Consider the following 15,039-nt stretch of genomic DNA (forward strand, 5'->3'; position numbering starts at 1 on the left):
TGTGAAGAAAGGAAGGGAGGAAGGAAGCGGGAGAGGTGGGTTGTCCAGCTACTCTTCCTCCAGACACCAATCGGGTTGCAGAACTTCACTGAAAGCTTTACTAATAGAATTGTTGTTCTGACATTATGTAAAAGTGGTATTAATATTGTGTGACTTTTCAAAGAGCTAGTTAGATTTATAGATAGGTAATAGGGATATTGAAGAAATGACTTCTCAAAGAAAAGAGCACTTGGAACAAAAGAAATGGAAAACAAGGTGTGCTTTAAGGAAAACAAATCTGAGGAAGGAAATGAAACAGCTTGTGGGAGGCGAGGGAAGGTGATACCCTTTGGCGTTCCTTAGTGCTGCTGAGGCTCAGCCCCAGAACTGGAACATACCCCCTCTGCCTTATTTCATCTCTCTACCGAACAGGACATTGTCAAGTAGCTCAGACCAAAATGCTGATCCGTCTTAAAACTGTGTCAGTCTGCTGGCGAGTATTCTCCGGCAGAGCTTTATATAAAACTGTAAGATACTTAAATGATCACATTAGCTTCCCCTTTCCTCCCAAAATTCTCTTATCTGTTGTAGGCCCCACTTCAGGATTCATACTGCCTTTGCTGAATTTTGTAGCAGCAGCTACTTAAGCCCCGTTCCCTCATCGTGATAATGTTGTGTGTGGACAAAGCTGGCACGTCACAGTGCTACAGACATCGAAGTCCTTCAGCAGAAGGAATCTTAAGACATTGGAAACGGCATGCCAAGGGGGGTGGATCATGGCGATCGCACAGCCCCCTTGTGACACAATTTAGGAACGAGAGCGCCCGTGACAGTGTCCTGAGAGCAAGGCAGTTGAGACAAAACCGTTAGTTCTTCCCCCAATTCACTCTCCGCGTGTCAGCCTCTGTGACCCTGGTGCTCCCTGCACCCGAGCGAGTCCGAGGGGAAGACGCAATGCGCAAGACTGGGAGGTCGGCGCCGCTTCCCGCGGCTTCCCAGGGAGCTGGACTGGGCCTCCCCGCGACACGGGGAAGGAAGGGAAGGGAAGGGATGGCTGCGGAGCCACCCGCAGGTGGTTTTGAAGGGGTCCGGAGCAGCGCTGGTCCCCGAGGCCCACCTCACGGTGCCAGCGGTCTGCGGCAAGGGCCCGGGCAGCAGCTCCTTCGTCCCCGCCAGTGCCGTTGTTCCATTTCCTTCCTCTGTGGTAGTATCTAAGGCTAGGTGTGAGTAGGTGTGGGGTGTTTATCCGCCACAGGTACAGGAGCTGTCGTATACCTCATTTCTAACTCGTAACTGAGTAACTTGCTTTAACTTTCTCCAAACCCTACAGAGTTGCCAAGTCTGCCCTCCCTCCTCTGGTTAACACTGAACTCTGGCCTATAGCACCCCGTGACCTGCAACCTGGGGAGTGACCCCCTAACGCCTCTGAATGTCGCTGCTTAAAAGCTACTGCAAAGCGAGGGCAAATTGCAATCTTATCTTATTTCCTTTGGTTATAAGGGGTCCTCTTGATTAGTCTGTGAATATCCACCCCCTCCCCTCCACTCTCCGCAGAAAAGGGCTGCCCGTGCTGCCTTTCCCCTTTTCGGTGCGCTGACCCCCCCAGGCCCAAAGGCGCTGCCAGCCCAGCGCTGCCTCCACGCTACTCACTTTTTAACACGACCAAAAAAAAACCAAGAAAAAGGAAAAAAAAAAAGAGGAAAAAAAAGGAAAAAAAAAAGAAAAAAGAAATCTCCAAATATTTAATTTTCTTCTTTATTATTTGACAATCCTGTATCCCTTCCCCACTCCCCAGCCTGGCCAGAAGCTGCATCCTTAACCCGGTCCATCTTTATTTGAATGTAGTTCCCCTACCCCCATGGGAAAGAGAAGCTTTGTCAGGTCACGGTGGCTGCTATAAGTCGGGAGGGGGCGGTTTCTTTGTTTTGTTTTGTTCTTTTAAAATTTCCAGCCAAAACCAAAGATTTCCTAATGATTGTATAAACTCAAAACAAACAAACAAACCAAAGACAAAGGGCGTCTTCAGCACCAAGCCCATCTGTGAGGCTGGCCTGGCCAGGGCCAGGGTCTCTGCCAGCCTACGAGGGGGCCAACCCAGAGCCCCCCAGCCCCAGGGCCTGTCCCGGGCGAGGGGGTGCTGCCCCAGGGGGTGCTGCCCCAGGGCACAGCCTCCCTAATGCCCCGGGAAGGAACTCGTGGGGCGGCTGGAGGCTTCGCAGGTGGGTTGAGGAGCTGAAGACTTGGGCGCAGGATTGGCTGCTCTGCTGGGTGCTTGAACCCTCTGGGGGCTGGGTGATGTTGATTAATACACGCTGAGGTGCACTTCTGAGCTTCCCCCCCTCCCCCCCGTCACTGCTTGGAAGAGGCTGTCCTGTTGTGAGAAATCCCTGAAAGAAGAAGAAGCAGCTTTTCATTTCTCCTCTAGTTCCTTTTTTCTAGATTTCTTTTATTTTTGCAGCACCACTGTGCAACTATGCATTGTATTTCTCAACCTTTTATGCTAGGTAGATGCCTGTGACTTTTTAACTTTTGGGGGGGGGATTGCAAATGGAGGAACTTTTTACATGGATCTTTTTAATCTCAGTTGATTGGGGGGTGTTTGGTTCTAGGGTCATACAAGCTCTATCCCAAAGCAAAATCCAAATGTTAATATTATTAGCCTGATGCAGATACCAAAGATAATTTCTTTCCTGCAGAACCTTAGACTTGTGTATTAAGTACGATTACCCAGCACTTGCATTAGTCTAACCTCAGTAATTCCAAAGCTTAGATGTATATTTTGGTATATTTCTGGGATATTAAAAAATTGTCGTTTAAATTCTTGTTTGTTTCAGTGTAATGCTCTTAAAGTCATAGCATGGAGATAACTGAACTTGTCCTATTCTTAGTAGTTTGAAATAATAGTATTTTTGTATGTTTTGGGTGTGTCTATGTATGTATTAACATAACAGTTTTCACTGCCTAGGTGTTCATAAATGATGGAAAAAAAAACCAAAAAAAAAAACCAAAAAAAAAAACAACTAAGGGTTTTTAAAGTGTACATAATATTCCATGAGGAATTTCCACCAGACCGCCAATTTGGATCGCATTTTCACTGACGGCTGCTCCCAACTGGGATTCTTTCTTTCTTTTTAAAGAGACAGCATGTTCTTTGTTTATTTTTTTTTCCCCCTGTTGACCTGAGGTTCTTCCTCAGTGGAAAAATGGGGTTTCACTGTTTTTAAGGGATGGGCCAAAGAGGGAAGCAGCTTAAATTTTGTTTCAAAAAGGATATACTTAGCACACGTTAGTTTGAAAACTAACCCTTTGTACGAAGAACTGGGAGCTGAAAATTGAGCCCTTTCTTCAGCAGTAGATTGCAGAGAGACGAGGATTTGTGAATGTCTGTAGCGTCCGGGCAGTCCCTTGTTGCTTTGTTGCTAAACGAGACAAATTTTTGGTCTTGATGATTTCACGGCTCTGCCCATCTGCCTGCTTACACTGGCTGGGAGGGGTTTTTCTCTTGCCCTTCCTCGTACTGCTTTTTGTGCTTTAGGGCAGCAGAACACTTGAAATCGAGGGCCAGACGGGAGCACCCGCACCCAAACGCAACCCAAGCTTTTCTTGAGGCTGAAATGTGAGCGTCCCACACATTTCAAAACCTTGCTGATCACACTAGGGGTGAGGAGGAAGGTGAAATGCTGTCTCTTTAAAGATGTCTTTTATTATTATTATTATTAATTATTATTATTTTCCCAGTGGTTGCCTACAGATAGCTGTAGGCGTTGAGAGATTGTGTAGATTACAGTAAATCAGAATGAAAAGGTAGATTTTGTGTAGATGCATTTGTCTGCTGTAATTTTTTATATATATTAAACTTACTGTAATTGTACAGTTCATTTCTGTTGTAAACATCATTAAACCATTTTCCAAGTGTTTTAACATGTATGCCCTTGTTTGGAGTTTTTTAAATGTGTCGGGGGAAGGCTAATTCCCCTTCTCCCCCTGCTGCATCAAACTGGGCCAGAAGATTGTTCTTTCATGCTCTTTGTCTTGTCGGAATGGAGGAGAGCCCAGGGTTTTGGGTTGGGTTGGGGTTTTTTTTTGTGCTCTGCTTGGAAGCTTTTGTTCTACTTCTGTATTATCAATTCCTCTCCTAAAAGGAAAAAAAAACCAGCTTCAGTTGCCTCCTGAAGGCAAAGAGAAGACTCGGCTCACACCTACGGTGAGTGTCCCCAAAAGAAGCGTTGGATGCTTTTTGAAATCAAGATCCATTTATATATAAAGAGCATAAAGGTGATTTATTTTTTTTCCTTTTATCCTCTGTAAGAATTTCTTCCCATTGTTTAGTGGTTGGTATCTTACAACTGCTGAAACTTTTGACTTCTACATCTCGCAAATATGGTTATCATGGTTTTAAAAAAGAAAGCTATTTTCGGTACTCTTTGTTCTTGCATCAAGAACAGGAGTGCTTTACTGTAGCCACTTTACTGTCATTTTTCAGCTCAGCTGTTTGAGGTGTCACCCAATTTTCTCACATTTTTCTTGTCATTGCAGAAGAACAGTAAGGGATCTGGGACGTTCTTTGCAAGAAACATGCAGGGGATGGCTCAGTTTACTTTTTTAATTGCAGTAAGTTAACGTCTTTGAAATATTCTTCAAAAGCTGCAAGCACCCAATGCAGATACAGTTTTAGAAGGTAGGCACAGCCTCATAATTTATATAGCAGCGATTTCAACAAGTTTTTTCTGCAGCTCCCCCAGTCCTTTCAGAACTGAACATGTAACCTCACCTGGACAGTGCCTGCAGCAGCAGCAGCTCGTGCTTCAGCTCTGCTGCCTCCCTCGGGGCTGGTGCAGCTGGTCAGCTCCTGACCTGATTTTAAACCTCCTTTGTTCTCCTGGGCTGTCTTTGTCCTTGCAGGCCTCAGTAAGGCCCTGGCAAAGCTGGGGATGCCGCAAGAGGTGAGTGTCCCTTTTACATCTGAGCTTATGGCATTTTTTCCAACCTCTCATCCCCACTCCCAGGGTGTGTTTAGAAGCTCCTCTCAGAGCACCATCCTCCTCAGCTGCCCTGGGAGGTTATACTGTTGGGTGTCTGGGTCAGTTCCTGAGCTGGTAGCTGGCCCACTGCTGTTCCACACGCACACATAGCTCCTTTGACACTAACTTTATTAATTCATCAAAAATGCATTACATTATTGAACTAGGATCTCTTTGGAATGACACCTCCATCATCTTTGTAAAGGGAAACTGATGCCAGGCGGGGATTGGAATCTACACTTACATTGGCTTTTGTACAGTTTGTGTTGCCCAGAAGTGATTGATCTGGTCCGATTCCAACATTGGAATCACCACACCAGTGTAGATTTGCTAACGGGAGGGGGCACATTTCACCCAAATACGATTCTCCAAGGTGAGTTTTCCTGTTTTTTCCGCTGTTACTGTCTCTATCAGGGTCCCTTCTCCTTGTATCTTCTGCCTTTTCAGAAGCCTCTGATGCAGGTTACCTGTCTCTCATTTAGCTGCAGGTGCTGGATGAGTGGCAATGCTGTGGCTTGATCTTTTCTTGGAGTTTAGTGCTCATTTTCTTCATACTGAAAAGCTGACATTCGGCCCCCTTTCCTTCACATCACTTTACTTTTTACAATTAAAGGAAAAAAGTCGTCCTCCACTGAAGCAGTTTTTAGAAGGTAAATTCAAAGCAGAAGGTTTAGCTGGCCTATGTCACATAGCCTTAAGATAAATACTACAGGAGATAACTACAGTCCTATCTTTACAAGTTCTTTAAATGCAACAAAACCATAATTACACATCTCAATACTCCTGGAAGGCAAGTAAGACCTATGGAAACAGCTGTCTTGGTAGGTTTGTCCTGTCTCCACAACACAAATCTTACAAAAATCAGCCTGATCACCACTATCATTGGAAACAACTTTACAGATATGTACATTTTATTAGCTAAAGCTTGCAGTTGCATGATGGTGGGAAGACAAAAAAGACTGACCGCACATATTCCCTCTGGGCACCAAACAAAGTAGGTTGCACTGAGAAAACACACAGTGTTTCTTTTGGATGAACAAGGCTTTCCCTCCTCTCCTCCCCAAGGCAGGTGGGCAGCTCTCACTCTTGCCCATCCCCTCTGTGAGTCCCAGCATTTAGCGAGGGGGCAAAGGCTGCATTTGGAGAGCATCGTACGTGTCCTTGGTTGCTGTACTGAGTCCCTGAAAAAAAGAGGTGAGATACAAGTGTGAGTGCTTAGTTCTCTGCAGCTGACTGGTCAGGAACAAGGTGGCAAGGGCTCAATAGCATCATTCTAAATTTTAGCTGTTTTTTTTTTCTACAGCGTGTTTTACTTAGGAGTGATTCCTTAAGTGTTCATGTGGTGTCAATAGCTGTCACTTACTTACCTGAAGGCAAGATGCAGCCTGAGTAACTGTTACGAACACAGGACTACAGCAACTCATCCTAACCTGTTATGCAGGTCTTTAAAATACATTTTCTTTGCATATTATTAAGAGCTAACTGATGCTAGAGTGAACTTTGGCTGCTAACTAAATGAGCAGACACCAAATCATGAACTTTGGACTTCTTAATATGGAAGTCAGATTTGATGCTGGATAAGTTGACAGCAAGGTTTTACACATCTGTAAACCCCAGGTAGCATCCCCTCACACCCCTTCCTGGGATCCTGCAGCCCTCCTGCCAGCAGGCCCTGGTGGTGGCAAGTCAGATGTAAGGCGTGAGGGACTGATCCCTGCAGCCACCTGAGAACCCACCACTCCCAAGAGCTGGGCAAGAGGAGAGGAGGCAGCATCACAGGTCAGCCCAGGGACTGCCAGAGCCGAGGTAGCTGTTGCTCCCAAGAGGGAGGATTTAGGAAGATGTGTGGTGCCTGCTTGCAAAACTTCTAGCTACCCTTTGCTTCTCTGCTATGAGTATTTCATAGAATCATAGAATGGTAGGGGTTGGAAGGGACCTTTAGAGATCATCTTGTCCAACCACCCTGCAGAAGCAGGTTCAGCTAGATCAGGTCACACAGGAACATGTCCAGGCAGGTCTTGACCTCCAAGGAAGGAGACTCCACAACCCCTCTGGGCAGCCTGTTCCACTGCTCCCTCACCCTCACAGTGAACTAGTTTTTTCTTAAGTGGAACTTTTTGTGTTCCAGCTTCATCCCATTTACCCCTTGTCCTGTTGCTAGCTACTATAGAAAAAAGGGATGTCTCCTGAGACCCTCCCTTTAGATATTTATAAATGTTAATAAGGTCTCCTCTCAGTCTCCTCCAGACTAAACAGCCCCAGTTCCTGCAGCCTTTCCTTGTATGAAAGATGTTCCAGTCCCCTGATCATCTTGATGGCCCTGTGCTGAACTCTCTCCAAAAGTTCTCTGTCCCTCTTGAGCTGAGGAGCCCAGAACTGGACACAGGATTCCAGATGAGGCCTCACCAGGGCAGAATAGAGAGGGAGAAGAACCTCCCTTGACCTGCTGGCCACACTCTTATTTAGTGGCATGCTGAGCACATTGTTGCTTATTAGTTGCCTCTGGCTCAGTAGAGCAGGTTTTGAAGAAAGGTGCCATTAGCTATAAACATGCCAAGGTCCAGGAAAGCTCCCTGGCATGAGCTGCGTCAGAGGCATTTTTTAAATACCCATTTTATTTGTGCCATTTTTTGAGATGTCAGTAGCAATATACAGGTGTTCTATAGAAAGTAAAATGCATTTGGGAACAATTACACATGTTGGCCCAAATAAGTCCTTCTTGATGGACTCTCCTCACTCTGTTATGTGTGTGCAGCAGTGAAATGCCCCAGCACACCCAGGGGCTGGAGGTGCTCCCCAGTTTGTACCCTGTGGTGAGATGGGCTGAATTACCAATGCTTTGAGTCGTAACAGCTGTTTGGCAACTTGAAGGCTTCCATTTAAGCAGTAAACAATTTGGGAACAGAACTGTACTGTGGCGTCTGCCATGGCCAAAAGATGCAGGACTGGGGAAGCGGTTCCTACGGGCACAGGTAAACACGTGTTCCTAGCAGTTGTATTTAGAAGGTGCAGACACTTTATCAAAAGTACCAGCAGTGTGGTCTTTGCCCAGAATCAGAGGAACTGTCCTCAGCAGGGTGCTTTGAAAGCTCTGCTTCATCATGTACTGCTAGTTAGGTACGTAACTACAGGCCACAAGTAAGCCATGAAGACAGATGAGAGGAGAGCTGCTGGATGTTGTTGCCTACCTGGTAGACGCCTTCGTTCCCTTTGCCTCGCCGCCTCTGCTGCTTCGAGGGGAAAAAAACACAAGAAACCACAAGCATAGATTATAATGGGTGCTTTCCCAATTATAGGAAAGAAACCTCTGACTTCCCCCACCCTGTGCTAAGGGGCAGCAGTTAATTGGAAATAGAAGACAACTATTTTGGTTTAACGACATATTTTCCTGGCATACTGTTAGAATTCTGCTGTTTCTTGGGTATGGACAGAGATTTGGCGGTGTTCTTGCAGACACCGATTGTTTCGTGAGCTGCAGGCACACCTGGAAGAAATGGGGCTGTGTTTTGAGTTGCTGCATGACAGCTGGTGCCCTCTTTAGGGCAGACACAGGTAAGTAAATTCTCTAGTACACATTTTGTAAGCTCTCTAGCTGTTGAAAGTAACTGCAGATAAGGCAGTCTGAGGACAAAGTCATGTAGGAGTCAGTAAAACAGGTACTGGGACTGCCATGGTACAAGTAGAGCAAACCTCAGACCAGTCAGGACAAAGAAAAACCTTCTCCTTGCACCCAGTGTCATTTCCCGGTTGAGAGCCAGGGCCAGCAAGCTTACAGCCCCCAGGACAGAGGCCAGCACATCAGGCCTGAGGCTTGTGACAACAGCCCCACTGCCAGCACAGCACTGACTGAGTTGCAAATGTGTGGCACGTGTCTGCCACAGCTGAAACTTCAGCAGCCTGGTAAATGGTTAGATATACCCAGCATGAGGCAAGGGCTGTGGTGTTCCTGGCCCCCCAGGAACACTCCTAAAAACATGGTGCAACATTATAAACCCATTTCTCGTGAACTGAGTTTGACAACGGTAGAGGGGCATTAGAATAAAAAAGGGGAGGAGAGTAAATGGCATGGCTTCAGCATTCCTCAGTGCTAAGCTCTGCTTTGAAATGCTCTCTTTTTTTTCACATTTCAGAGGCAAATGGAAGGTTATGTATAAGGCACTTCGACATTAGGTAGAACCTGTGTAAGTCACAGCACCTTTTAATTTTGCCATAAACAGTGTCCCCAGGCAGTTTGTTTTCAACACCAGCTTCCATTTGCTGCTAGCCTGAGGCACAACTGGTATGCTCTTTCTGAAACACTGGAAATGGAAGGAGAATGTTTCCCCCATTACTTGTTTGAAGACAGGCACAAAGAGGAGGAACTTGCACGTGTTTACTTGTGCCTATTAAGCAGAGCAGCCTCAGCAGCCCTTAGAAGGAAACGGTGAACCTGCAGCTCTGACTTGCTCTGGAGGAACGTGCTCAGCTTGTGCGAGTTGCTGGGCCACAGGCGTTGCAGCTCTTGAAAGCAGACATTTCCTTCAATTCTTCTCCCACATCTCTGACCCTCTGCCTTCCTTGGCTGGGGCAGCCATCTTGGTTCATGTCCAAGAGTTGGGAGTGTTTTCCCATGACATTATCCAATCCACTCAGGGACACTGCTGGGGTAAGGGCTGGGTTTGTGATACCGATGAGACCAAGCTTACTGCCCGACTTCCACCTTGATTCATGCCTACTCTAACACCATAGCTTGGTCTCTTAGCGCTGCACCGACACATCGGTTACTACAGGAAATAGGTAACTGCTGTCAGCTGTGCCTGGAGGTGCTGTGCGACACGGGGACTTCCTTGTGCAGGCAGCTCCGTGCAGCTGGGGCTGCTGCTCACTAAGGGGGCGGCAGCAGAGAACCCTTCATCCCAGGCTTCCCCCAGGAAGGGCAGTAGGACTCACCTCCCCCTTGGTGCCAATCTCGCTGTACGCCTCGCCCATCTTGTCCTTCTGCAGTGACTGCAAGCAGAGGGGGAAAGAGTTGAGCAAACAGCCCAGGAAAAGCCAAGCCAGCCCCTGGGTGACTGTGCTCCAAGCCTGTGCTTCTGGAGCCTTCAAAGCCTCCAGCCATTCCAGAGGGGAAGGGACAGTGCTGGGACTTGACCGATGCATGTTAAAGTAAATGCCTATATGTGATCAGATCTGCTTGGCAGGTCGATACCACCTCATCTCCCAACACTTAGATAAATATACTTCTACCCTCAACCAAGTCATTTATCTAGACTGGTGCCAGATGCTACAGTTGAAGGTTGCCAAAGAATAGCTTTAAGCAGCATTTGTTCAGGTGACAAACCTGCACATGCAGCTCAGGCCCAGGGAGAAGGCAAGTCTAAGGCTGCAGGGTGAAGGTTAAGAAAGAAGAGATCTTCCTTCCTCCAGTTTCTAAATGCTTAGGACCAGCTGTAATCAGAGCATCTGATTCAATAACAACAAAGGCCAGTCTTGAAAACAAGCTCATTTATCAGCAAGCACCAAACAGCCAGAAAGGCTCAGGTTAAGACATAAGCATTAGCATTCCTGTATCTGACCTTTGGAGCACATTTAGCCAGAGGTAAATCGTTTAAAAGAAGAGATGCCTAAGCAGCCACTCTTTGCTGCACTGGCATTTGGCCTTGGACAGAGGCTGGAGAACAAGCACGTGTAAGTACAGCAGCATCAGTCACGTGGGACGAAGGCTGGTTAGTCACTGATGGCTAACATAAAGGGACCAGAAGGGAACAGAAAATTTCTAGCAGAAAAAGGGAAGGGGTAGAAGGGAAAAGAAGCCTTTGAAAGCAGCTCTTAAGTTTGAACCAAAGCTGAAATTAGGGTGGGGGAAAAGTTGTCTCCTATGAAATGGAATTCCTATTTCCAGCCTTCCCTCCCTCTCCTCTCCCTCCAGCTCTTTCTACTCACAGTGTAGACGGTATCCTGAGGGTTCTTTCTCCTCTGCTGTAAAACAAAAGAAAAAAAAGTTACCCACATGTTGCACTCCCGGCATCCCCTACCACCCTGTATGTGCCTGGGCATTTGCTTTAAGGCCCAGCTCAGCTCTGTGGCCATGCTGTGGCTTTTAGAACCCATCTTGCCTCCACCCATAAGGCTCTGTTAAGACAACTTGTTCTCTGGAAAGTTCATTTCATTGTAATCACTGATACAACTCAGCTCTTCTCTGCTCAGTCCCTACAGCTGTCACATGTGGGCAAGCCCTACACACCGCTGCAAAAGGTTTTCCCTCCCTTTTCCTTTGCAACTGTCAGGCTCTGCAACAGCAGCAGTTGTTTTGGCTGCTGTTGTGCCTTGTTGGCACTTGCTTGGTGGCGTCACGTGCAGCGGCGCTCTGGTGAAACACCCACTCCTGCCCTGCCTGCTCCACATCCGCCCCAAGCCTGGGTGGCACTTCCTATTCTGGGTGGCTGCGAGCCCTTAGCAAAGTGATGGGTGGAGGTCAAAGAGGAGGGGGGAAGGTTCGCTCTTGCCCCCACCATGCTGCCAGCTGCCCAAGTTACTACACAACCTTGTGCCGTTCCCTCTCGAGGAAGGGAGCGGTGCCCAGGCACGGCGCGATGCCTGCCCGCATGTCTGAGCAGCGGTTACACACCAGAAGGAAGGAACCAGATTAAAAGAAAGGAGGCTTATGCGTGGGAGGAAGTTACCTGGTGTCTCCCGCCCAGCTCAGGGTCTGCACCTCGCTTTGCCCCCAGCACGTCATATTCATCTCTGCGGCCACGAGACAGTTTCTGCAAGGAGAGAGTAAGAGGCAGCGACAGGCATTACCGCCATGAGAAAACAGATCCTGACTTAACACAGGAAAAGAAAGGGAACCCAGCTTGGTATCCAGCTTCAAGGAGTACTGTAACCGAGATAGAAACTGGTTTTACCCCTTAATGCAGCCGTCAACAAAGATGTCTCTGACTAAGCCATGGAAGTGACAGAATGGTCTGTGCAGCACAGAACTGCAATCCATTGCCTCGAGAACCTTTCTTAAGTAGAAATGAACTGAAAATGAGGGAGTATGAGGGAAAAGGACGCTTGACTTTCCCACATTCTTTCCTACTGGTGGGTGAAGATCCAGCAACTTGCTTTTTCTTGCAGAGTAGCTCATTTAAATTTGCACCAAGAAGCCACAGAAATTTTATGCCCCTCACATTTCTCAGCTGGGAAAGGTGACCTTGGAAGAGGGCAAAAGAGAGGTTTCAGGTTAGAATAACACAGCTGACAGAGTGGTACTGAAAAGGTGACAGGCAACACTTCTTAAACTGAAAAAAGATGCATTAGTGTTCATGCATTACACAGTTAAACAGTAGAACTCATCACAGGATGTGGCTATGGTCAAAAGCGTGAGAGAAGACAAAACTAAAATCAAAAGACAACTAGATGTAGCAAAAATAGAGTTTATTGCTGTCATGAATGAGCATTTTAACTAGGAAGGACAAACAGGATCTTTGTGCTCTTTCACTGCCCAAAGAACTATCTGCTGCTTGCTATAATCGGGGCACAGTGGACAGGCTATGGCTCTGATGCAACAGGTCTCAACTGCAGCTCAGGGGATCAAACCAGGGACCCACCACCCTTGTCTCTATCTAGGATCCAGCCAGATAGGTGACAGCACAAGCTGCCCTTGTCAGCTTTTCTCTTTCCTCCTTACAACTGCTCTCCTCCACACTTTGATACAGTGCTTTCATTAGCTGAGTCATCCAAAGTTTTCCTGATCCTCCCCCCTGCCCCGATCCACAGGCAGTTCATCATCTCTAAGCACCCCAAACGGTGTGAAAACAACCAAAACCCCAGCAGTTACTTACGTTATACACATCGTCCTGGCCCGGTTGCAGCTGCGGTTCAGAGGCCTGGCTAAGCTGGAAGAGAAGACCGTACTGTGAGCAGAGAGACATCGCCTCTGATTAGTCCTGTCATTCCCTCTCTCCTACAAATTACTCTCATAAGAAACGGGGCAAACCATCAGCAGTCCCTCCTGGCACCGCTGGGGCTCCAGGCAAGGCAAGCCACTGCTGCAGGTCACTCTCAGCAGCCAGGTTATTTTATTTATACTTTTTGTTTCAGCCTATTTTTAAAAAGAAGTGTCAAACTACACTCTGCTTTTGCCGCCTTGAGTTATTCTCATCTGCTAAATTCTTCACTAAACCCAACTTCCTAGATAGGTTTGTATTTAGGCAGAGGATAAACTTGACCTCATTTCTTAAAAATTGTGTTTGTAGTAATTCCAGGTTACCTACTGCAGCCCTTTCCCCAGCAAAGTGCCATTATCATCGCTTCAAACTTTGTCAGGAGCTGGAATTTACCATGCATCTATAGCCCACGTTTCTTGCAACAGAGCCTAAACGTGCATGTCCATCGGCAGCGTGCTCCATCAATCAAAAGCTGCCAACGGAGGCGAGGCTGTGCCCTTGGCAAACGCCTCCACAACCATTCCTTTGGCAGGGAGACAAGGCAAGACATAGCCCAGCCTCACAACACAGAGTACTAACCACTATCTATAGCAGAGCTTAGGGCAAGACAATTTCCCTTTGGAAAATACCCCACCGGCTTCTTGTTGCTTTATGGTTTTGGCTGCAACAGCTCTGCTGCGAGACTCCAGCGTAACCACAGGCACAGGCTTTTCCCTTCTGTGCTGCAGATGAGCACTACGCATGGCACCAGCACAGGGGCACAGCAGCAGGGCAGCAAGCACTCCCCAGAGCCAGAGGTGAGGTGCAGCTCCTGCTCCTGCCCCAGCGGGAGAAGCCACACCGGTTTGTACCCCGCAGCAGCAGCTGCTGAAGGCAGGCTGGGGGTGGAGGGGGAAGGGAGGCTTGGGGAGCATTTTGCTGAGCCCTCCCTGTCTCTCACATCCCATGAGGTGTACAGTTCCTGCCACAGGTACGGCCACTTGTCCCTCTAGCAGCCTTGAAAAGACTTCAAGTCCCTAAAGCAGCACTTCCAGCTACAGTCAGGATTTGCACTGGCAACAGGGAAAAAAAAAGTTTCTCCTTCACTGTTCCTGAGTTCTGCTCCTTTCCTCCAAACATGCCTCTCCCTCTGGGTTCAACACTGGCTTTGCAGTCCTGAGGGAAAATCTCACTGCAGAGCTGGTGGGGCACCAGCAGCAGCACAGTATCATCACCCTCTCAGGCTGCCAAGCACTGGAAAAGGCTGCCCAGGGAAGTGGTTACGTGACCATCCCTGGAGGCATTTAAAAGACCTCTGTGTGTGTGTGTAGCTGTGGTGCTCAGGAACATGGGTTAATGGTGGACTTGGCCCCTTTCCTGTGATTGTTGGGGCTTTTAATATTTGCATCACCACACTGATATTACCAAACATGTCTGCCGATGTCAGACATTTTAATACATCCTTCACAAGCTTAGCTTACATCCTGAATTGTCTTTATAGTCCCTTCTCTCTTTCCAGTGACAAAACAGCAGAAGAAACCACATCCCTGTTGATGAGGCATTTCCCACATAGAGTATCCAGAATCTCTGACTGCATCCACAACCGCAGCACCAAAACACTCATAAACCCTCTTCCCCTCTGTTCATGAACCTTCAGAAGGAACTCTCCCAGATTGCTCAGGCTGGTACCAGAAAAAGGAGAGGAGTAAAACAAAGAGAAAATAAACAAAATAAAAGGTCATATTGTAAGAGACATGTTTCCTCTCCACCCCCACTTTCCAGCTCAGCCCAACTTGTTTACATTGCCAAAGCCAAACGCATGAGTGTTTGGATAGACTGACCTTTGCTTTCACAAAAAGGGCTGTCATGATGACTGCGTAAATGAAGAGGAATCCATCCAGTAAGTAGCAGAGTCTTGGGTCTGTCAGTCCAAGAATCGGTATGGCATCTGTACAGAAACACGAGATACATCAACAGACAAGGCCATTTGTATGGCTGGGTGCTTTACAGCACCAGTGTGGCCGCACTGCATTGTCCTGTGTGAACAAATAGCCAGCGGGAGGGCAAGTCTGCCCGTTTGCAAAGGAGAGGGAAACCTCAATAAGAGTCATAAGATTAATTAGGTCAGAATAGACCACTGCAGGTCC

The 15,039-nt window shown here is 47.4% G+C and overlaps 2 protein-coding genes across 2 annotated transcripts in view; one reads left to right on the forward strand and one right to left on the reverse strand.

Moving 5' to 3' along the window:
• POU2F1 (POU class 2 homeobox 1) overlaps positions 1-3,883 on the forward strand; it is a 124,298-nt gene extending 120,415 nt beyond the window's left edge. Inside the window, exon 18 of the mRNA XM_062003020.1 lies at positions 571-3,883. The gene's annotated coding sequence lies outside the window, so the exon portion shown is untranslated. The remainder of the gene's footprint in view (positions 1-570) is intronic.
• Positions 3,884-5,112: 1,229 nt separating this feature from the next.
• Positions 5,113-15,039, reverse strand: part of CD247 (CD247 molecule) — a gene marked incomplete at its 5' end in the record, with an annotated part of 54,649 nt that continues 44,722 nt past the window's right edge. Inside the window, 7 exon segments of the mRNA XM_010197162.2 lie at positions 5,113-6,181; positions 8,189-8,230; positions 9,930-9,986; positions 10,923-10,958; positions 11,663-11,746; positions 12,809-12,862; positions 14,734-14,840. Of these exon segments, the coding sequence (XP_010195464.2) occupies positions 6,116-6,181; positions 8,189-8,230; positions 9,930-9,986; positions 10,923-10,958; positions 11,663-11,746; positions 12,809-12,862; positions 14,734-14,840 (446 nt within the window).

This window comes from Colius striatus, chromosome 1, assembly GCF_028858725.1.
Source record: "Colius striatus isolate bColStr4 chromosome 1, bColStr4.1.hap1, whole genome shotgun sequence".
Classification (NCBI taxonomy): Eukaryota; Metazoa; Chordata; class Aves; order Coliiformes; family Coliidae; genus Colius; species Colius striatus.